General features: G+C 48.2%; 2 protein-coding genes across 3 annotated transcripts in view; both read left to right on the top strand.

The window, feature by feature from the left end:
* Nucleotides 1-24,137, top strand: part of SLC5A11 (solute carrier family 5 member 11) — a 342,594-nt gene that overhangs the window by 156,997 nt on the left and 161,460 nt on the right. The gene's annotated exons all lie outside the window — the stretch shown is intronic.
* PRKCB (protein kinase C beta) overlaps nt 17,579-24,137 on the top strand; it is a 179,274-nt gene continuing 172,715 nt past the window's right edge. The window contains exons 1-2 of one of the 2 annotated variants that reach the window (XM_028705262.2): nt 17,579-17,911; nt 21,592-21,623. In XM_028705262.2, the coding sequence (XP_028561095.2) occupies nt 17,721-17,911; nt 21,592-21,623 (223 nt within the window). In that variant the 5' untranslated portion in view covers nt 17,579-17,720. The remainder of the gene's footprint in view (nt 17,912-21,591; nt 21,624-24,137) is intronic. The other variant, XM_028705261.2, reaches the window with a different exon arrangement.

Below are 24,137 nucleotides of genomic sequence, written 5' to 3'. Positions count from 1 at the left end.
ATGAGACCTAGTGTTGCTCAGAGGCAGGGCTTTCCACAGCATGAGTGAGGCGCCTCCACACCAGCCCTTAGCCTGGAACTATTTTATCCAGAGTCTAGGGACTGGTCCACATGTTAGAAAATCACTGTGATGTATTATGGAGATCCTCAGAGCTACTTTTTAAATTTTCTCAGTTGGTTACGGCACGGTGCTGATAATGCTGAGATTGCAGGTTCGATCCTTGTATGGCACAGCTGCATTTTCTTGCATTGCAGGGGGCTGGACTAGATGACCGTGAGGACCAACTCTTCCAACTCTACAATTCCATATCCTCCAACATCTTCTCATCTAAATCCTGGGAATCCCTCTGCCCACCATGCTGCCTTCTCCCTGCACCTGCTGAAACAATACCTTTTTGGGGTGTTGATGCTATGAACCCCTCCACTGTAGTCTCAGCTTGTATATATGTGTAAATAAACCATATATCTTAAGGACACCACAGTCTCTACTGTGCCTTGTTCCAAAAGAAACATGAATCCTGGGGAAGCGGCTGGAACCTCTGGATTCTCACACCACTCAGAGATTAGGATGGCATGCAGCAGTCTAAGCTCAATTCCCCCAGGCTTATTAAGGCCCACTCTGACTGGCAGCAGCTCTCCGGAGTGTCAGGCAGGGGGCCTCTTCCATTACGCAACTCTTTCAATTGCAGATGCCAGAATTGAACCTGCTACCTTCTGTGTGCAGACCTGCAGGTTCTGCGTGTTAGTGGTAGCCTGTCCCCCAAAGGAGAAAGTCTAAGGAGCTTCTCCTCCTTGGCAAATGCCAAATGGCAAAGAGCCCTTTTAATTACTGCACAGTATTTACAGCGCAGCTTCCTAATTTGGGAAATGAAAAGGAGCACCCTGGCAGGATGATTGATGCTGTGCACACCAGGACGAGAGTCAGAGATCCCACTTATGAAGGGGAAATTTGGCAGCTTAAAGGCTGACAGGGCTGTCCCTTGAGCCATGATCTCAGAGCCTCCCGACAACTGACAGCTGGTGTGCTGCAAAGGCGCATGTTGGATTTTGGCCACAGCTTCAAGGGCCTGCTCAGCTTTTTGGGTGACCGTAGGGCAGCCCCCCCTGACTGTTCTACCCCACAGGGTTATTGTGAGGACAAACTGGAGGGAGGACCTCCGGAGCTCCTTGGATGGAGAGTGAGATGAAAAATGTAAGTCTTTGACCTAGGGGTCCCCCCACTGATCCACGTGCAGAAAAGAGGCATCCGCAGGTTCTGCACCATCACTCTGCCAAAGAAGAACGCAGCATCCTTGAGAATGTAAACAAAGATGTACAAATGATGGGAACAACCAATAAAAAAGGAGCTATTAGTCACACTTGTAGCTCTCGGAAGAATCCTTTGCATCTTGCTCTTCTTGGCAGCTTTCCTTTCTTTTTCTCATTGGACGCCAGCCCTAGGCAGCTGCTGCTTCTGTGGAGCAGGAGGGGTGGGGAACTTCTTTCAACCGAAGGGCCACATTCCCTCATGGGAAATTTTCCAGAGGGCCACAAGGCAATGTTGGTGTGTCCATAATGAGAAGAAGGAAAAAGCCCTGCTAGGATGCCATCACCGGCTGAATGACCATAAAGGTAAATGGACCCCTGACCATTAGGTCCAGTCGTGACTGACTCTGGGGTTGTGACACTCATCTTGCTTTATTGGCCGAGGGAGCCGGTGTACAGCTTCCGGGTCATGTGGCCAGCATGACTAAGCTGCTTCTGGCGAACCAGAGCAGCGCACGGAAACGCCGTTTACCTTCCCGCCAGAGCGGTACCGATTTATCTACTTGCACTTAGGGGTGCTTTCGAACTGCTAGGTTGGCAGGAGCAGGGACCGAGCAACGGGAGCTCACCCCATGGCAGGGATCTGAACCGCCAACCTTCTGATCGGCAAGTCCTAGGCTCTGTGGTTTAACCCACAGCACCCCCTAGAATTAAGGGTGGTGGTATTTTTTAAAGGCTCACTCAAACAAAGTTCAGCACCAAACCCCACAGGTGGCCCTAGACAGTGGTCTTCAACTGGCCCAGAACTGAGACCCACCTCTGACTCCCAAGCTGCAGCATGGGACCGGTTTTCACTTGTGGTTTATACTTAATAAAGGTAAAGATATAGGACCCCTGGACGGATTACCATATTTTTCCGTGTATAAGACAATGCTTTTTGCTTTTAAAAAAATTAGGCAAAAATTGGGTGCCGTCTTATCTTATACACGGATAGTGAACGCAGAGTGGGGACGTGCAATTAATGGCAGCAGCAAGCAGGAGATTGGCAGCGGCGATTGGGCGGGTGATTGGTGGCTGCAGCAAGGCCTGCTGGCCATTGGCTGTTGCTGTGGGAATTGGGCAGGCGATTGGCAGCTGTGGCAAGTGGGCGGGTGGGCTGTTGTTGGCGGCGAGTGGGCAGACAATTGGTGACTGCGGCCACGTGTGCGATCAGCAGTGGCTGTGGCAAGCGATTGGCAGTGGCGGGCAGGCGGGTGAGTGATTGGCGGAAGTGACCTCCCCCACCCCCCCAAAAAAGCTAAACAACTTAATTTCTTAATTTTGGGTTAAAAAAAATAGGGGTCATCTTATACATGGGGGCGTCTTATACATGGAAAAATATGGTAAGTCCAGTCAAAGGTGACTATGGGGTTGCGGCGTTCATCTCGCTTTCAGGCCAAGGGAGCTGGCATTTGTCCACAGACAGCTTTCTGGGTCATGTGGCCAGCAGGACTAAACCGCTTCTGGTGCAATGGGACACCATGACGGAAGCCAGAGTGCATGGAAACGCCGTTTACTTTCCTGCTGCAGCGGTACCTATTTATCTACTTGCACTGGCATGCTTTCAAACTGCTAGGTTGGCAGGAGCTGGGACAGAGCAACAGGAGCTCACTCCGTCATGGGGATTCGAACTGCCGACCTTCTGATCGGCAAGCCCAAGAGACCCAGTGGTTTAGACCACAGCGCCACCCGCGTCCCTTATACCTAATAGTCCTAATAATATACTTAACAGTATTAATAGTACTAATAATGCATGTTGCATATCCTAAAATGGCAATTCGTGGAGCAATATGCATAGTCTACGAAGTGAGAAATAGTCCTGCCAGTGGCAAGAGAAAGGCATAGGCATGTGGCTGGCCATAAATATTTGTCTTATTGAAAAAATGGCTTGTGCCTTTCCCCCTGTCCTGTTGCAGCACCTATGGAAGTAATGGATAATGGATATATGATGTAGCATCCTCTTCTCACAGTGGCCAACCAGATGTCCCAGTGGGAAACCCTCAAGCAGCATTCAAACACAAGAGCCCTCTCCCCTCCTGTGGCTTCCAGCGACTGGCATGCAGACACATTGTTGTCTCCAGCTGCAGAAGCAGAGCATAGCCATTGTGGCTAGTAGCCACCAATAGCTGTAACCTCCATGAATTTGTCTAGCCCTCTTTTAAAGCCATCTAGGTTGGTTACCATCACTGCCTCCTGTGGCAGTGAGTTCCATAGTTCCATCAGAACATGTCCTAGTCCAGACATCCTTTGGTCTGGTCCACGGGGAGTTTCACAAGCTTTGAGGTTTGTGTAGGATTGCAGGATTCCTGAACTTATCCTAAAACAGGGTTTACCCTGATTATAATTATGATTATTTTACCTCATCCACTCATGGCTTACTCAAATTTCACCCCAGGATTTTATGAGTGCTCATTTTGTACTGCATTATACTGCACTTTCATTTTTCTGTTGTGTCAATAAAAGAGAAATAGAGCATATTGTTAGAAGTTATCTCATTTCCCTGCCAGGTTATGATAATAATGTGTTAACTGCCATTTGTCATTTTAGACGTGGGAGACTGACAGCTCTGACAAAGTTTGTTTTGCAGTGAAATGGTTTCATTAATTATTTGAACCAAAGATAGCATTCCTTATCCGTTCAAGACAATTGTTTCTGATTTCAATATAGCGTTCTCTTTCTTCCTAATATGGACACGACGTTTGTATGCTTGTCTTTTGAAAACAACAAAGGAAGAGTTATAAATAAAAAACCTTATCCAATGTTAAAATTTGCCTCTTAAAGCTTTCTTTCCTCTCTTAATTTATAAAGCTTAGAGTTCGCATTTGTAATCCTTGGTAATGCTGAAGGAGATGTTTTCCTTTTTGTTGTTGTCGCCTTTGGCTAGAGCTGTGTTCTGCTGATTTTCATCTGCAACAAGTGACCAGAAACTGGAAACTGGGGGGAAAGAAGCATACCTGAAAGATAACTGACGGGAGTTCATTTCTCTGCATACACTTTGGAGCAGCCTAGTTAGCTGCTTCTGATGTAGCACAGCATTGGTGCATTGAGGGTGATAAGACTGACCTAACTTGCCTTGTAGGTGTAAAAGAGGCAACACAGGAGAAAGGCTTTCCATACCCAAAAACTAAATGGTGTAAACCACAAGTATTATTGTTAGTATTGTTCCTGTCACAGGGCTATCTGCTGACTGGCTGGGTCTGTGTTCATCATGCCCAACAATCCGGACTTCAGTGATGTTTAAGATCCACAGTTTAAGTCTCCCTGGCCCATATTTTGTCCCAAGCCCCCCACTCCTCTCAGAAGCAGACCTCCATACTTGGGTGTAGTCAGGATTTTTGTTAGGGGAGGTGGGCCTTTTGTTTGGGGGGGGTGAAGCTCAGTTTGCTATATATTTTTATTGATTTAGGGGGGCAGCTGCCCCCTTGCCCCCCCAGGCTACGCCCATGCCCCCATATCATCTGGAAGTGAGGCAAGTTGACCAAAAGACAGCCTGGCCAAACCACTCCCTGCCCAGAGTGCTGCTTCCCCTGTGCCAATGCCTCCCTTGGGTGCCCCCCCTGCTTTTAGTCATTTTTCTGCCCCCACCTTTTCCACCACCCTCCTCCTTATGAAGCGCTTCTGTTGCTATGGAGATGCCGATGTCATGAATACAAGTAAAACCAGGGTTTCAAATGTTTGGATGCGTGCTTGTAATTTCTGAGCAGAGATTACAGCAACAGAGGATGAAGGTCAGGGGGCTGGATTAGGCATAGAAAGGTAGAATAATAGAGTTGGAAGGGGACACCAAAGGCCATCTAGCCCAATGCTCTGCAAGGCAGGAATCAGAGCTAAAGGATCCCTGGCATGTAGCTACCCAAGGGCATCTTTAGGTAGGGCTGAGAAAGACTCCCGGCCTGAAAACTTGGAGAGCTGCTGCCAGTCAGTGTACGCAATGCAGTGGTCTAGATGGACTCGAGATCTGACTCAGTACAATGCATAATCTTCCTGATCCAGGAGTGGGAAGGAAGTGAGGCAGCTCCCTTTAGGTCTGGAAGGAAAGCAGAATGTTCATTCTCGCCCCTTGGAGAAAAAGTTGGGATACAGATGCATAGACAGACAGACAGCAGATTAGGGTGTGCAATTTAAAGCAGGCAGATTGGGTGACTTTCCCATCTTGGTTTATTTATTCATTTAATAAAAGTTATACACTGCTTTCTCGTAAACAAACTCAAAATGATTTACAAAAAAATGACATAGCAATAAAGTTATCAATATGAAAAATTAACAACAATCATTTAAAACTTTTAAAAGAACAACAAACTAAGAATAAATTAAAACCACATCAACTTTCTGAACAGGCTTGCTTAAACAAAAATGTTTTCAGCGGCTGCCGAGAAGAGTCCAGTGAAGGCGCCTGCCTGATGTCAACAGGCAGGGAGTTCCAAAGTGTAGGTGCTGCCACGCTGAAAGACCGATTTCTTACAAATGCGGAATGAGGATTATGCGGCACCCGTGGCAGTGCCAGTTCCACAGATCAAAGCTGTTTGAGCGGGCATATACTGGGTAACTCTCGTGCCATGTCTAATGACAATAGTCTGCTGCTGCACACCTAACTTTGAGCAAGGTTCAAGTCTTCAGTAACACTCCAAACACTTGCAACTCTCCTGTGATCACAGGCATTATGCAAAAGAAGAATATCAGAAACCATTCATGGGGGGTATTGTGACTGTCCTGCCTGTCAACGAAGGCAAACTAATCAAGCCATAATGAGCACCTCAACTGAGGGCGTTAATTGGTCCCATGTTGCCCGTCTTCCACAATCTACATGTGGCTGTTATTGTTTTGCATATGTCATGTCATGGGATTTTTGATGCTCAGATGATAATTGCCCAGGCAAGCTTAATTTTTTCATTGCATGGTGGGAAGGCAGGTTCCATTCCTCCCTGCCATTTCCTATTCTTACAGCTCACACACCCACTTCCCACCTCTGATTTTTTAATTCTGGCCTCTCCTCTGTTTCCTAGAAAGAGCAGGTAATTAGAGAATTAACTCCCTTATTTAATTATTGACCCAGAGCGTCAGCGAAGATCTTTATAAGAGATCTTTGCTGGAAAACAAAGCACGGCTGATTTTTCTTGAAGGCAGGCGGGCTGCCTTCTCTTTCCCCTAACAACTAGTGCAACATGCTGCCTTTGTCAGATTGCCGCCTTCACATCAGAAGCGGGTCAGGCACAAAAGTTCCCGGCACTTTGACGAAAAGCAACAGGATGATTTAATTATAAACAAACTCCCGCAGAGAGGAATTCACCAGGCATTTTCACCAAGAGCTGGAGAGAGAGGATGGGAGGCAGTTTGAAATGCAAACAAAGGTCTGGAGAAGAGCAAAGGTTGCCAACTTTCTTCTCCTGTTTTTTTTACCAGCCTGTCTTCCTGTGCAGCTCATTGAATTGCAGCTTGATCTGCAGGCCTGAGCAGATGATGCTGATGTTCTTCTCGATGCCAGGAAAAGTTTATGCATTGAGAGTTAAGCCTCTCATCAAAGGCATAGGAACAGGCCAGGCCAGTTTTTCTCCTAGTCATTTGGCAACACAAGGAGGAGCAGATGGACACTCACATACTTGACTGAGCTGAGAATTTGGGTGGCTTGCCTTCAAATTTTAGTGCAATGGGATAAGTGTCAAATGGCCCTTAAATTGCACCTGACTGTATACATTTTTTTGCCTTGCTCAGAAGTCCCAAGGACTGGACCACCTGGTCATGCTAGTTTGCCTTTTATGGATGTCATGTACCAAATGCAATATTCCACACACTCTACTCCCCTGAGCAAGTTCCACTTAAGGGAACCATTTTCCAGTTTAGGAGAAAGAAGGATTTCATGGATTTTTTTTTTGTCATAGCTGCAGAGTTGCAGATTCACATGTTGCATATGAGGAAGCAATCACCGAGGGCCTTCTAGCGGTCCCCTCATTGTGAGGTTACAGGGAACCAGGCAGAGGGCCTTCTCAGTAGTGGCACCCACCCTGTGGAACACCCTCCCACCAGATCTCAAGGAAATAAATACCTGACTTTTAGAAGACATCTGTTTAGGGAAGTTTTTAATGTTTGATGTTTTTAATATCCTGTTGGAAGCTGCCCAGAGTGGTTGGGGAGGCCTGGCCAGATGAGCAGGGTATAAGTTAATAATAATAATAATAATAATAATAAGAAGAAGAAGAAGAAGAAGAAGAAGAAGAAGAAGAAGAAGTTGTTATTACTGAATCTGGCCCCAAAGCAGCAGCAAATGCCCATGAACCTCACCCCAATGACCCCTCATTTTTTGCCCAAAATCCTCATACCTTTTCAGGAGCAGAAGGAACCATAGGGTCCATCATTGGCCCTGATTATTAAGGAGGCAGTATGAAGCCTCTGTATCAGCCAGTTCTGCTGCAAACCAGCTTACACCAACCTGCTGCTCTCCAAATGCTATCAGGCCAAGGCAGCACGGCTGTAGCCCAAACCATCTGGAGGGCACCAGGTTGGAGAAATCTGGTTCAAACTTGAGGAGCCTGGCCCTCTACCTTTCCCTTCCAGTGCCAACAAGATGACTTCAGGCAGCACAAGTTGCAGAGAGCCCCACCCCTTCAGTGTGGGTTTGGGTATGTCCAGCTCCTGTTACCCTTAGGCAGGCAGGCAGGCAGGCAGGCAGGCAGGCAGGGCTGACCGCCAGCCAATTCTTCCCAGGCTGATAACAGCAGATGTTTCCTTAGCAGATTGAAGGGCTGCATGTTTCCCATGCAGTGCCCTTTAAACGGAGATAATCCCTGATGGTAAATTGTGAGGTGGTGAATGAGGAGAGGCCAGTCCATTCCCTATGCCTGGCGCCTGGCTGAGCTTTGGGCATGGGCTGGGAGTGTGGCTGAAAAATGCAGAGGGAAGACATCAAAGTGCCAAATGGTCATGGTGAATAATTTTGGCAGAAATACATGCTTTGGACTGGACTCATCTTCTAGCAAGCTGGTTAACAAGAAGTCCATGGCCACAAACTTTCAGGGTGCAATTCTATGTTCATGGTTTGCTGCTGAAGGGGACATAAAATCTTCTGCCTGAGGAATGCCCATTATGTCAGTGAAGTTCTCCTTTCTATGCTCTACGCATGCCCTGGGGCCAGGAAGATAGAGCACCTTCCTGTCACCTCTCTTCTCTCCCAGGGTGGCATTTATATACTGAAATTGGTGTGCTATTATTTGAGTGCTGACAAGTGACAGGCACCTTGTGATGAACATCCCAGGCCGAGCAAGCCCCAGATATTAGGGCGGGGTGGGTGGAGGCTGGCTGCTCTGCTGATATAGGAGCAGCATCTATCTCTCCCACTGCCCTCAGTTTAATTGGAGCACACGCTTGCTTGCGTACTTTGCAGAAAAGAAAAGAAACAGAGAGAGAAAGAAAGCCCTCTTTACAAATGCCAGGATGCGAAATTGCCATGTTTTCAATTAGTAGAACGGAAATGTTTTAAATCTTTTCTTAAATACAGAAACAACAATCATGGGCCTTTTTGCCGCAGTATTGGATAATGTAAAAACTGACATTTTCAGAGGGAAATTAATGTTTGAGGTGACATTTTGAATTGAGGGAATTCTTGGTGTACTTTGAAATGTCACTTTCTTGATCCTCCCCTTCATTTTCTTCCTTGGTTAAAGCAACTCCCGCAGGGGGACTACATACATTGGGCTGAGTGGTCACAGCCAAGTGCCTTCTCTTAACATCAGTTCTTTCTGCATCTGTGAAATGTAAATAAACCGGGATCCCTTCCTCACAGTGTAGCCTGGAAGATGATCAAGAGAGGAACCAAGGCAGCATTCAATTGCATCTTTCTAAGAGTCCAGTTCCAAGGGCTGCTTGGACAGAATTTCTGCTGGGCATGCAATCATCCTTTCATGTCTGGTTTTTTATTATTAATATTTTTTTTTTTAAAAAAAAACTTATTAAAAATTTCAAAACAAATATTTTGGGAAGATTTGGGAAGGAGGCGCAAGGCTCTGGTAGGGTCCTAGAGCCCTCCCACCTCCTTCCCAAAGGTGGGAAAATGCTAATAGGCTTTGTGAAGGAGGAAGGAGGCCTCTAGGACACTGCCAGAGCCCCTATGCTTCCTTCCCAAAGCCCAGCACCATGCTTACCTGGCTTTGGAAAGGCAGTGCAACCGCTGGGGGGGGGGGCACATCAAATTTTGCTGAGGGCTGCCAAAAATGCAAGATCTCATTGTTGGCATATGGTAGGGTACTTTACTGCTGCGAATGAGCAAATCCATCAATTCTAATTTCTCAGTTTCCCTGTTTTCCACATCCATTTGTGATTTTTAAAAAAAAGTCTTCGTGAAAATTCAGTAGCTTTTTAGTGGCAATGTCTCATGTGCATATTTTTTAATACAATACCACCTGCTATACACAGTTTTGCAAAGTAATTCCCCCTCATATAATGCATTTCAGGGTGTGTGTGTTATTTTCACTATTATATGCATTTCAAAGACACCTTATTCTAGTACAGTGGTACCTTGGTTTTTGAACGTAATCCATTCCAAAAGTCCGTTCAACTTCAAAAACGTTCGAAAACCAAGGACCAGCTTCCAATTGGTGCAGGCGCCCTGGAAACAATAGCCGACAACTGCATTGGGCTTCCAAAAAATGTTCAAAAACCAGAACACTTCTGGGTTTTCGGCATTCAGGAACCGAAATGTTTGAGTACCAAGGCATTCAAGAACTAAGGTTCCACTGCATATGCATTTTCACATGCATTCCCCTGCAAGAGAGCTGCACTGCAGAATTCAGAGAAGTGCAGATTTCCATTGATGGTTGTCTTTCAGTTTGAGTGTCATTTGGAAAACTCTGAATTTAGGAAGATTCGCCTTGAAAAATTGCAGACTGAATTGACTTCCTCCTCCACCCCTATTTGATGCAGCAGCCCAATAGCATGATCCAATATCAAAGCAGTGCAAGGTGCTTGCTCTTGATCCTAGCATTGCTCTGCCTTGACTGCAGACTTGGAGAACAGCACAAGAAAGAGAGATCATTTGCTCATGGGGAATATTTCAGCTGAAGAACACCCTGTCGACAACATCAGGCACTGAATGAGGTTTATTCCCCCTCCCACATCTTCTCCCACCTCCCAAGTCCATAGTTGCCCTGTGCTTCATCTATTGGTGTTTATGTCTTCCTCTGAAGATTCATGTATGAGTTGTTTTCTGAGGCAGGAAGAAGCCTGCCTAGATGGATCAATAGCCTCATCTGAGATGACAAACCCTTTATTCCTATTATCTCCCCCGCCTCCCCTCTCTCCCTCAACGTTCACCAAGAGGATGGTGAGAGACAATGCCTTATCCTGACCTTCCCCTGTGAGATCTGTCATGTCTCCTTCCTGTTTCTACTCACTTTCTCCCTTCCTGTTCTTCGATGGGTACACAAGGCTGCTCGGGATAGAACTAGATGTAATGGAAGTCATGACACTGCCACTAATTTTATTTATAAACATATTTGCAGACACCCACACACACCAAAGTGGTTTACAACAGCCAGAGAGAGAGAGAGAGAATAAAAACCATGTAAAAGATTCAAAATTGGAGATCAACTATTACAGAAATACATTTTCTTAACTGCCTTGTTCATAAAACATTTGCATGCCATTATTAATTAAATGTTAACAGTCAAAATCAGAAATCAACTATTTTAGAAATAAATCTTCTTAATGGCCTTATTTAATTATTATGATTTTTTAAATAAATAAAAAAGCAGAATTCTCATACCTAGTTCTTATCATAAGAAGAGCCGGCCTAATCCAGCTCCCTTTCTCCTACAACAGCAAACCTTATGAACAGACAAACTTAATAAGAGTCCCGCTGGATCTGGCCAGCATCCTTTTCTCATAGTGGACAGGCAAATGCCCCAATGGGAACCTCACAAACAGAGCTTGAGCACCACAAGACCTCTCCCCACTCATCGTCCGCAGCCACTGGTCTCCAGAGGTAAGACTGCCTCTGATCCTGAAGGGATCCTGACCTTCCTCTTTTTCTCCCAGCCGCCACAGTTTGAGCCATAGGGGGCTGCTGAGCACCTTCGCTCTGCTTCTGGACAAGTATTGGTGGCCATTATAATGGAAGAAATGTGCTGTCTTTGCTGATGCTTTCCTGCCTTACAGGCATGCAGCTGCTGCTGTCGCCGCTGCCTCATATCCTTGGGCAAGCAATCAGGTTGCAGTGTTGGTGCATCTGCAGTTGGAAGTTGAGAGCATGCTGTTAAATGCCAGATTTTTCTGGCAGCAGCCAGTGTGGGACAGCAATGGGTTCTTGAGGAACAAGCACCAGTTGCACTGTTATAATTGTGTTCCTGGTGCTTAGACTCCAGCGAAACGCTGCCAGTTCAGCAGGCAAACCTCTTGTATTCCAGATTATCCAGGGACCCCTCCCTTGCAGACATCCCTCCAAGACCCCCTTTGGGATTCGGTTTGTTCGAAAGAGAGCAAGCGCCCAAGTCGGCTTTGTTCCTTCTCGACTTTCAAGGGAAGCTTGCTAGAAAGGCCCCTTCATTATTTATCGACTAGGATGGAAGCAGCTGAACCCAAGGCATAATCACAATGCCTCAATGAGATGGCAAACAGCGCTTGCTCTTTTAACAAACAGTCTCTCCTTCCCCGGGCACATGGGCACTGCTGTGCGGATCAATGGTGGGGATGGTGGCAGTGAGGAGAAGAGAAGATCTCGTAGGCTGAAATTATCTCTCACTCCCACTCAGCAAAGTGGAGCTGTCAAGAGAGTTCTTGCATCTATGAGTGTGCTTTTCTGTGATAATGCCACGATTGTCATTCTCAGTCTTTTGTCTTGAAGGCTGCTTCAGGCACGGTGGGTCAATCTTGCTGAAGCCTCTTTCTTCATCCTTTTAGGCCACCCCCCCCCCCCTTAGGACACCTCTAAGCAGAGCTGTGTTTGAAGGAGGGCTGCCAACTATCCCCTCACCTCCAAAATATGGTCTCATACCCAGGGGCAGAGGAAGGGGTGTGTGGTGCAGGCGGGTAGCCCCGGGTGTCATCACTGAGGGGGGTGACAAAATGCCGGGCAGTACTACTGGGAGTGACGCGGTGGCTTGGGGAAGCACAGGCTCCGCGCTGCCTGAACGGTCTGCCTGCTGCCTCCCCCCCAGCTGTAGGGCGGCTGAGTGGAAGGAGGCAGGCAGACTCATCGGAGGCCCCATGGAGCATCCTGCCCCGGCTGGCCCTGCCCTGTGACGGCTGGCCCCACCCCCACCCCCACAGGTGGCTGGCACCTCCCCTGACGCAGGGCACGTGCGCTGCCCCAGGCACCCAATCGGCTTGCTCTGCCACTGCTCATACCCTCCAACATTACTCCAATGAAAATAGGGACATTCTATTCCATAACAACAACATTTATTTATTTATTTATTTTACTCTTCATGCCCCACTCAGATGACTGCATCTCAGATGATTGCATCGCCCCAGCCATTCTTGGCAGCTTCCAACATATATAAAAACATAAAAAACATAAAATTGTTGTTGTTTTTTTTTAAAAAAACCCTTCCCTTTACAGGGCTGCCTTCAGATGGCTTTGGGATTGCATAACTCCATACCTACCAACATTTCTCCAATGAAAATAGGGACGTCTCAAGGAAAAGCAGGACATTCTGGGATCAAATCAGAAAGTGGGACAGCGTCTGTAAATCCGGGACTGTCCCTGGAAAATAGAATAGTCTGTGGTCACCTGCTCTAAGCAACAGCTCAATCTTCATAAAGCAGGAAATGCACCTCTCCATGGTGATAACCTTCATCACCTGTAAAAATTGGACAGGACAGGCCACTAAAACACCTGGGTACCTTCATAAGAACATAAGAATTTGCTCTGGTGGATTAGGGCAAGGGTGACCTGTCTGATATAGTCCAGTGTCCTGTTCTCACAGTAGCCCACCTGATGCACCAAAGGGAAGCCTGCCAGCAGGACCTGGGCACAAGGGCACTCTGCCCGCCAGCAGTCCCCAGCAACTGGTATGTGGAGACATGATGGCTTGGCAGCAGAGGTGGAGTCAACAAGAGCCTTCTCCTCCTAGTTGCCATCAATGGCCTTCTTCTACATTCTCTTGTAAAACAGATGGCTGCTTTTCAATAAGCATATTGCGATCCAAATTTTGTTTTGTCGCTTGTCACACAGAGGTCATGGGCTTCTTGCAGAACCAGGGGTGGACACGCACATGCGCACTCCCTGCACATGCACATCTAGCCCACAAGGCTAGATGAAAATGGGACCTGCTTCACACATGCACATAATCTGAGCACTTAGTTTGCTCCTGATAACATCAGTCATCCAGTGAAGCTGAATGTAGGAAGTTTCAGGGCAGACCAAAGACAGTCCCTTTTCATGCAGTGCCTAGTTAAACTATGGAACTCCATAGTGGTGGCCACCAGCCTGGATGGCTTTAGAAGAAGATTGGACAAATTCACGCAGGATTAAGCTCTGAATGACTTCTACTTATGCTGGCTATGATTTCCCTCTAGTGTTGGAGGCAGTAATGAGTCTAAATATCAATTGCTGGAAACCACAGGAGGGGAGAGCTGCTCTTGTGCTCAGGTCCTGTTTATGGGATTCTGGTTGGCCACTGTGAGAATAGGATGCTGGACTATGTGGGGTCATTGGCCTGGTCCAGCAGGTTAAGTTCTTATGCTGATATTGAGATGTATAGGACTTGATGGATTGTTTGAGCGAAAGACTTTGTTCCAACACGCGAGATTGGATGCCAGGCCGAGATCAGCCAGCCCTTATGGAAGGAAGAAGCCTCAGTCAAAGAAGATGATAAAGAAGAAGATTGGCAAAATAAAATACTGAATTATGCAGGACAAGTTATTACAAAAAAAGGGGCAACTGTGCAATGCATATTTTTAAAGCTTTGTGTATAGATTCTTACACTGGTATAACTTTTGAAAGTCACTTGTAATAAGATGAAGATTTTAAAATTGGATTGTTAAGTGTATAAGGTTTTGTGGACGTGCATGAACAAATATATTATAATGGAACGAAGAGGGGGAATGGAGGGAAGTCGGCCAGAAATTTATGGTTTAATATGGTTATGATTTTTTTTCCTGTTTTTCTGGGTTTTTTTTCCTTTTTCCTTTTTCTTCTTCTTTTTCGTTTTGTTATATTTGGAAAATCAATAAAATGTTACCAAAAAAGTAAAGAAAAGCAAGTTATTATGCTGATATGAATAATGAGGGATAATGCCTTTGAGCCTACCAAACCCTCCTGCATCCAGAGACCAGTGGAAGTTGGATCACAGGGTTAAGGAAACATACTTTTCTCTTGCAACTAAGAAACAAGACCTGTGGCAAAGTTGTAGCTTTTGCTGCACAGCATTGTAACAGAATCAGATGGAGTTTCTGTTCAGGGGGTTGCCAACCAGGTGTCCCAGACAGCCGGGTAAACAGGTGCAGTGTTCCTGCTCCCTTTAATTGCTTCATGCTGCAGACAACATCACCTGTTGCATAACTGTCTGTCTTTAAGCATTTCAGGGTGCAGAGTGTAGGTTGGCATCCCCAGTGAAAAACAGCCATGCACATCCTGGGCACTGCTGCCGCTCATGGGGTGGGTCTCCTGTGTAGCCTGCAAGGAACAGGAGGTGGGAAGCATCCTGCACCAGTGGCAGAGCAGTGCAATGAGCGATAGCCAGCAAGTGGAATATTAGAAGTGCCTGCTGGATCCGGCCAAAGCGGAAAATGTGGTTCATATGAGACCCAGGACTCATTCACACATGGCAAAGGGGAGGCAGTTGCAACAGTTATATTGGGTTTTTTTTGGGGGGGGGTGTAAGCTGCTCTGGGAACTTGTCTGAAGGGTGAACAGTTTTATTTATTATTTGTTTCATAAAATGTATGTACCATTTGATTGTAAATACCGTAGATACCTCAAAGTGGTATATGAAAAAGAATGAAACAGTGAACTTGTCAGTAATTAATTAAAATCGTTAATATGCTAAAGCAATAAAAAATGGTGTCAATAGGCAGGGAGTTCCCAAGTGTGCGTGCTGCTAGTCTCAAAGATTTATTTCTTACCCACTATAAATCATTCCTTTCCATTGCCAATGTCTGGGGTGTGAATGTTTCGCTGCTTAGGCAGCCAAAACAGCTCTGCCCTCTCACAAGAAGTGGCATGCAGTGGAGAGGGTGAGGCCCAGCTGGCATGAGAGGCTCAGCTTGGTCCTGCCCAGCTCTGGCTGGAGTTGGAGTTGGGTTGTGCAGATCCAGCACCAGCAGACTCAGTTGGGGTGTTTAGAGTACAGTGGTACCTCTGGTTACGTACTTAATTTGTTCCGGATTTCCGTTCTTAACCTGAAGCACCACTTTAGCTAATGGGGCCTCCCGCTGCCACCGCGGGATTTCTGTTCTCATCCTGAAGTTCTTAACCCAAGGTAATACCGTATTTTTCGCACCATAGGACGCACTTTTTCCCTCCTAAAAAGCAAGGGAAAATGTGTGTGCGTCCTATGGAGCGAATGCAGGGGGGAGGCAGGCGGGAAAAGCCCCCAAGAGCCACACACAAGCTCCGTGCGCTCTTGCAGGCTTTTCCACAGGAGGGAGAAGGGACTGACTGGCCGCATCAGTCCCTTCTCCCACCTCCCAGGAAAGCCAGGAGAAGCAGTGCAGCCCTTTTAAAGTGCGCGCGGCTTCTGCCGGTTTTGCGGGAGGTGGGGAAATTCCCCCACCTCCCAGAAAAGCCAGGAGAAGCCGTGCAGCCCCTTTAAAGAGCTCACGGCTTCTGCGGGCTTTTGCGAGAGGTGAGGGAATCCCCCCACCTCCCAGGAAAGCCAGAAGAAGCCGTGCAGCCCTTTTAAATTCCCCCACAAGCCAGGAAAGCCCTGCGCAGCGTCTCCCGGCAAGGAGAGGCTGCGCGGGGCTAAAGGGGAAGGCAAAACAGCGAGTGGGATCCATCCCGCTCGCTGCCTTGCCTTCTTCAGTAGCTGCGCGCAACCCCTCAGCAAGGAGAGGCTGCGCGGGGCTAAAGGGGAAGGCAAAACAGCGAGCGAGATCCATCCCGCCCGCTGCCTTGCCTTCTTCAGTAGCTGTGCGCAACCCCTCCGCAAGGAGAGGCTGCACGGGGCTATGGCTTCTTTAGCCCTGCGCAGCGTCTCCCGGCAAGGAGAGGCTGCATGGGGCTAAAGGGGAAGCCAAAACTTGACTTGCTCCATAGCTGCGCGCAACCCCTCCGGCTGCTCTTTGGGGCTGGGGGGGGGGGAAAGATTTTTTTCTTGATTTCCCCCCCTAAAAACTGGGTGCGCCCTATGGTCCGGTGCGCCCTATGGTGCGAAAAATACGGTATTTCTGGGTTAGCGGAGTCTGTAACCTGAAGCGTATGTAACCCGAGATACCACTGTACTTTAAAATATATTGAGAAAGAAAACCCAAAGGGGAGGGGGATGGAATGTGGACTGGCTGTTGGGAGAAGAAAAAGGAGAAAAGAAAAACTGTGTGTGATGTGGGAGATGGAATGGAGTATCCTGGAAAGGGCAATGTCTGTGGAACAGTGAACAGCAATAACATCCAGCCTGGCTGCTCGATCAGACCACAGGTCCAGCTAGTAGCCCAGAATTCTGTTCTCAGTGGCCAAGCCCAAAGTAGTCCCAAAGTAGTACTTGTGTGCAACAGCAATCTTCCCACTTGTGATTCGCAGCTCCTGCTCTTCAAAGGCACTGAATCATAGAACTGTAGAGTTGGAAGGGACCCCAAGGGTCATCTAGTCCAACCCCCTGCAATGGAGGAACCATGGCACCTCCAAGGTGGGAGGCAGCACATAGCCGCACTGCCACATTTTGTTGCTGTTCCCTCTTGCAAAGAGACACATTCTAAGAAGCTCGGATCCCAGGGCTCAAAACGCAGACACTCTCCCTCTCTCTCTCCTTCCCAAAAGCCCTTGCTGCTATGAGAGGTGCACTCTGCATGTGCTCAGAGGCACTCGGGGTCTTCCAACGCCCTGCCCCTTCTGAGCATCCTAATATTTTGAGCCTTTGAGAAACAGGCCTTGGAGGAGGAGGAGGAGGAGGAGAAGGAAGATAAAACAAGAAGGGGCCCCCACCGCCGCGCATCCGGAGGACGATCAGCAAAACGTAGCGAGGGGGCGTGGGCGGGGCCGGCACGGCTAGAGCTAGGGTGGGCGTGTCCTCGGGCCCCGCGGGGCGGAGCCTGGCGACGCCAGCCCCACAAAAAGCGAAAAGGGAGCGAGTGAGTGGGCGGGGCCCGGCATGCAGAGGAGGGGGCGGGGCCGGCAGGCGCGATTGGCTCCGGCGCTGGCTCTGCCCAGCTGTGGCCAGAGGTGTCGCGCGCCGCAGCAGCAGCTTCAGCACCAGCAGCAGCAGCAGCGCGGAGAGGAGGCGCCGCGGCATCCTTGCAGCAGCAGCGGCGGCGGCGGTGGCGGAGGCAGCAGGCTGGGCTGCGGGAGGGACCATGGCCGATCCAGCGGCGGCGGCTGCGACGGCGGGGGCGCCGTCCGGGTCCGAGGGTGAAGAGGGCCCGGTGCGCTTCGCCCGCAAAGGCGCGCTCCGCCAGAAGAACGTGCACGAGGTCAAGAACCACAAGTTCACCGCCCGCTTCTTCAAGCAGCCCACCTTCTGCAGCCACTGCACCGACTTCATCTGGTGAGCAGAACCGACCTCCCACCAGGCCAGGGCGGCAGGAGGGTGGGGAACCCCACTTGCTCGGCATCTCCCCCCTCCCGATCTTGGGCTGCGCCACCCCTCCCTTGCCTTTGCTGAACCGGGGTCCCCTCCCCCTATCGAGGGACGCCCCCTTGGCACCCTGGAGGATATGAAGAAGGGCTTCCTCTTCCTCTCTTCCCCGCGGTCCCAGGGCAAGCGAGCTCCTGTCCCCACTTAGCCCGGTCTCGGATCCTCCCCCTATCTCCCCTGTCCCCCTTTTCAGGGCTGCAGCCCCCGAGCCGTGTGATGCGCCTCAGACCCCCCACCCAGCGGACCTCGCTTGCAGCTTTTAGTCATCATTTCTCCTTGCCAGCTCCCTTTCCGGGGGAGGGGGAGCTTCCTCCCAACTTGCACCAGTCGTTGTACTCCAGTGCTGGGGGAGTGCCTCCCCCCCCCCGTCCCTAAAATCTCCTCCCCAGATATGAGAAGATGAGCACCAAGCTCTCTCTGTCTCTGTTTCACACCCTGTCAAAGGGAGATCGCCTTTAGCTGGAGTTTTTCTCCCTGGAGGGCCCCCTTTCTGTAGGATTCAGACGAGTCCTTACCTCCCACCCACCTACCTTTGCTGCCTGGGGCTCTTCAGAGAGGTACCACCTCCACCAGCTGCATGAATGCAGCAAGAATTGTGTAGTCTCTGTGACTCTGTTCACTGGCAAAGACCCCCTAAGTAGATTCAAAGACCCCCCCACCCTCTTCTTTCTGTTGAGAGACTCCCCCTCCTCCATCGCTTTCAAAACACGCATCCCGTCCCAGCGTAAAAGACCTCAGCAGAGAGCTCCTTTCGTCCTCTCTGTCAGATACCACTGAGAACTGAGCAACCCAGGTTTTTTATTTTTATTGCCCCATCCATACCACAAAACATTTCTCACAATCTTGACCTTTTCCATAAAGTGCCTTCCTGCCTCATTTGTGCCCCTCTTCCCATTTCGGCATGCAAGGGCATCCCCTCTCTGATGATATTGGACCTGACAGGATATCTGCAAATAGGCCCCCCACCCTTCCATCATTACTGGACGCTCCACCCCATATCCTACTCCACAGTTCCATGCACCCCATGGAGAAACTTCCAGTGGCCAACAAGTAGCTAGCCATGGTGAATCCCATCCACTTTCTACCTCTCTCCATCTGTTGTGGAATTAGCTTAACAAGGTCTCCTCTCAGTCATGAATTCACTAGGTGGCCAGCCATAGGCAGGCCACTCCCTTTAACACACACACACACACACACACACACACACACACACACAATATGTGAGTAACGACTCTGACCTACTTTGTAGGGTGGTTGTTGGGGACACACCACAATTGTGTGTGTGTGAGAACACTTTGGCTACTCTAAAGCACCATACAATGCAATAATAGAATTGTAGAGTTGGAAGGGACCCAACGGGCCATCTAGTCCTACCTCAGCAAATCGCAATGGCCAACTTGCTTATCTGGGGCCCCATCTCTGGGGGTAGTAAAACTGCCCTCCATCTTTGTAGATTCCAGGTATCCCTGAATTCTGCGGGGTGAAAGTCCCACTTTGGGAGGAAGGCAGGGAAGGGAGAGGGTTTGGGGTCATTGGAGGTAGCGTATGCAGAAATCGGGAACGGGGTGTTATTGAGCATGTCCAGAGTGCCTTTATCTTTCCACCAAGTAATGGCACCTGACTTCACATAGATCTGGGACTAGGGAGAGAACAGTGGTGGAGCAGGGGCAGATTGACTTCAGTCTTGTAAGAATGATTCATTCTTTTTTTAAAAAAACAAAAAACCACCCACACTAGAATTTTTGTGGTCCACCAATGTATGGTGTATTTGCAAAGCAAGAATGAATATTTGGGATATGGTGGCAGTTAAAGCATAACAAAGCTGTGCTCAGTGAACCTAAGTATGGAGAACACCAAGGTCCACCACTCACAGAATCATAGAATTGTAGAGTTGAAAGGGATCTTGAGGATCATCATCCAGCCCCCTGCAATGCAGGAATCTCAACTAGATCATACATGATAGATGGCCATCCGTCCTCTGCTTTAAAATTTCCAGGGAAGGAGAATCCACCACCTCTCCCGGGAGCCTGTTCCACTGTTGCATCTCCTTCCTTGTAACTTGAATCCATTGCTTTGGGTCCTACGCTCCGGAGCAGCAGATAACAAGCTTGCTCCATCTTCCATGTGATGGCCCTTAAGATATTTGAGGAGGCTATTGTATCACCTCTCAGACTCCTCTTTTTCAGGTTAAACGTTCCCACCTCCCTCAACCATTCCTCATAAGGCTTCCAGAGGCTTGTTCACCTTGGTCGCCAGTCACTACATACATTCCAGCTTGTCAATATCCTTCTTAAATTGTGGTGCCCAGAACGGGACACAGTATTCTAGATGTGGTCTGACCAAGGCAGAATAGAACAGGACTATGACTTCCCTTGATCTGGACACTATGCTTCTGTTGATGAAGCACTAGAATAGCATTAGCTTTTTTCCTGCTGCATCACACTGTTGACTCATGTTAAGCTTGTGGTCTATATTGCTGGGTGTGAATGTGAGTCTTATTTTAGCAAAGATCCCATCAAGTGATGTAGAACAAGGTCCTCTCTCTGCACAGGGTCTTGGAGAGCTGCTGCCAGCCAGAGTATCTCAGGCTGATGAAAGCTGTAGTCCCAAACAGCTGGAGGGCACTAGGTCGTGGAAGGCTGGCATAAGCATCATCTCCGACCTTGCAGTTTCCTAGGTGTGCTAGGCTAGCAAGTGGGCCTCAGTCTCCCTCCTGCCAGCTCTGCTCTGGAGCAAAGACTGACAGTTCTGGATAGACTTCAGACCCTGCAAAGGCCCCAGGAGGCAGTGATGGCCACCAACTTGGATGGCTTTAAAAGAGGATTGGACAAAGTAAAGGAGAAAGAGAAGGCTATTGGTGGCTCCTAGCCACAATGGCCATGTCCTGCCTTCGTAGTTGGAGGCAGCAATGCTTATGAATGCCAGTTGCTGGAAACTACAGAAGGGGAGAGGGCTCTTGTGCTCAAATCCTGCTTGCTGGTTTGGCTACTGAGAGCAGGTTTCTGGACTAGGTGGGCCACCAGCCTGATCCAGCAGGGCTCTTCTTATGCTCTTTTGGAACCTCCAGGCTTAGAGGCAGTCTATCTTGGTGCAGTATATAGATTTTCAGAGTCTTTTTGCCATTGTAAGAACAGGATGCAGGACAAGATAGGCCATCATCCAACAAGCCATTCTTATGTTATTGAAGGCAAATCCAGTTGCACAGTCCTTTTCTGGGGCATTCACCCTACCTGGAGGCTCTGATCTATTGGTGAGCGTGGGAAACCAGGTACTATGGCTCTTTCTTTTTTTTTAAGCCCCCTAGTGAGGAAATACTTTTATTTCTATCCTCTGCCCCATCTTCTTTATCTCCCCATCCCACCATCAGTGTCACTAGAGCTTGAGAACTTCTATTGGGCATTGTTAGGGAACAACAGGTCTCCCTTTTTTTGGAGTGGGGAGGGCAGTTGCTGCTTGGAAGGCCTGGAGAGCTACAGAGGCTGGGACTGCAGTGCTTGTGGTAGAAAAGTGAATGTTTGGGTTGTGTGGGTTTGTACACACACACACACACACACACACACACACTAACTTGGTGTTTTTCTCTCTTGCAGGGGGTTTGGCAAGCAAGGGTTTCAGTGTCAAGGTGAGTTACACACCAAATGCATATGTGAGTGAGTGCATGTCTTGGATGTGGTGTTCCCGAAAGACCTGAGTTCAAGTCCAGGCTTGCTGGAGGCAGAGCCCCAAACCTCTTTTAAGTGGTGGGGCTCCTCAGGTGTTGAAGTAAGGCAGATGCAAGCCCCCATAACCCTGTAGTTTGGAGTCAAAGTCTTGCCTCTTAGGAAGGAGGGACTCATCCATTCCAGATGCTGAGTGCCTCTGCAAGTATGATTGGTGTGCATGTGTCTCCGTGTTACATCATTTGTTTCTACCCTATAACATGACCACTTGTCTTCTTACTGTGGCAAAAGGGGCACCCACTTTGTGGGTGCTGCGTCTTGGAAGGCTAATGTGTTGTACACCCCCCTCGTATTGCAGTATATGTATATTAAAGGTAAAGGGACCCCTGACCATTAGGTCCAGTCGTGACAGTCTCTGGGGTTGTGGCGCTCATCATGCTTTATTGGCTGAGGGAGCCGGTGTGCAGATTCCGGGTCATGTGGCCAGCATGACTAAGCCGCTTCTGGCGAACCAGAGCAGCGCACGGAATCGCCGTTTACCTTCCCGACAGAGTGGTACCTATTTATCTTCTTGCACTTTGATGTGCTTTCGAACTGCTAGGTTGGCAGGAGCAGGGACCAAGCAACGGGAGCTCACCCCGTCACGGGGATTCGAACCACCAACCTTCTGATCGGCAAGTCCTAGGCTCTGTGGTTTAACCCACAGTGCCACCCGCATCCCTATATATATATTGGAGGTATGTAAATAAGTAAGAGTCCTGAGCCAGCTTGCCTGACCCCTCGGCACCATATCCAAATTGAGTGGTTTGCAGAGTAACTAGATTGTGGAACCACCACCCCACATCTAGCTGTTTGGACTTAGCCCTGGAACCTGTTTGAATGTTGTTGTTTTTTATGAGTGTTGGCCTGAAATTCGGGTTGCAAGCTGGGGCGCCCCTCTACCCCCTTGAGCTCTCCTGCATGGCAACCGGCAGCCCCTGTTCTTCTGCACCCTCCATGTTGCCAGCTCCTGGGCCGTAAGAAGTGACTGATTGGCTGCCGACACCCATCAGGATGTGGGAGGCGGGTGGTGAGGCTGAAGGGGGAAGTGGGTGATGTGTTGATGTGACAGTCCAAATGTTGGGCTTCCTTTTTTCTCGGTGTCAAATTGCGTTGCAAGGGGGGTGGGGGCTGCTTTGAACGTGTTGTACTTTTGTTTTATCGGTCTTTCATGAGGAAATGGGCGATTCTCCTTCCGTTCTGCGGAGGGAAGGGTCCAAACTGAAGGTTGATAAAGTCTCAAAAGAGAAACCGACAGCTTGCACGGGTCGGAGTGACCCTTTGGGTTTTCGTTTTGCTTTCCAAAGGTCCGATTTCCAGTTCCGATTGTTTTGTGGTAGTGTTCAAGGTGCAGTTGAGTGCAACACCAGAGGAAACATGAGGTGTATATCCTTAGACTGTGCAATGCACAAAGCAGTTTAATCCTATTTCATTATACTCTTTTTTGCCTTAATCAAACCACCCCCAACCTGGTGCCCACCAGATGTTTTGGACTGCATCTCCCATCTGCCTCCAAACATCTGGAGGGACCTGGCTGTCTTAATCAAATCCTGATAATCCTCACAAGGTGGTGAGTTTATTTTATGTGGCTTTCACTTTGCCTGCTGTTCGTCTCCACTTCATTGCAAGGTGATGATTTTGTTCTGTTGTGAGCTGCTTTTGAATGGTATGTGGGTGAGAGGCAGGGTATACTTTCAGGAAATAAATAAAGGGATGGATTTCCTCCAATTTTCCAGCTGCAAGTTCATGGATGAAGTATGAATTTTAATCAGAACGAGTGTCTGCAAGTGTGGAATTGCAGAGGGGTGGTTGATCCAGAAAAAAGCGGCCTATTATAAATCTGGATGCATGCAGAGGGTGTGGAACCCTATTTTATCTAAGAAAGATCATGGGTTTAAATAAGATGCAACATGTCAAAGTATGCAGAGTGATCTGTGCGATAACTTGTCAGGAGGTGCTGTTGCCATTTAACAGTATATCCCTTGAAAGAAGAAAAGTCATAAATTAAGGATTTGTAAGTCGCAGAAGGTTTCTCTTTTCATATGTAATCTACTTTGGAAATATTGCTTTAGCCACAAAATGGAGGAAATCAAGGTTCTCGTCTAAACAAAGACAGTAAGAATGCTGTATTTAAACACAGTAAATAGTTTTTATCTCTTCTTCCCCACCCCACCAGGTGTTTAAGGAGATTGGGCAATGCTTTTAAATCAATAGCTTTCCAGTTTTTGTTACGAGAGCTGAATGAATGCAGCTGTAGCACTTTATAGATTGTGTGTACAAAACTGGGTCTGAATAAGATGCTTTGTGGATTAAATAACTCAATGTTGTCCTACCTCCACTTCATGCAGTCTTTAAAGACTTGAAAGGCATATTAAATTTCGACAGATTAAGGTCTGCTGATGCTTAAAAATAAGAAGAGTTTCTACTGTTTTAAATGA

The sequence above is a fragment of the Podarcis muralis genome, chromosome 14 (assembly GCF_964188315.1).
Source record: "Podarcis muralis chromosome 14, rPodMur119.hap1.1, whole genome shotgun sequence".
In the NCBI taxonomy this organism is placed as follows: Eukaryota; Metazoa; Chordata; class Lepidosauria; order Squamata; family Lacertidae; genus Podarcis; species Podarcis muralis.
Note: the sequence above shows the minus strand (reverse complement) of the source record. Positions and strands in the feature narration are given on the sequence as shown.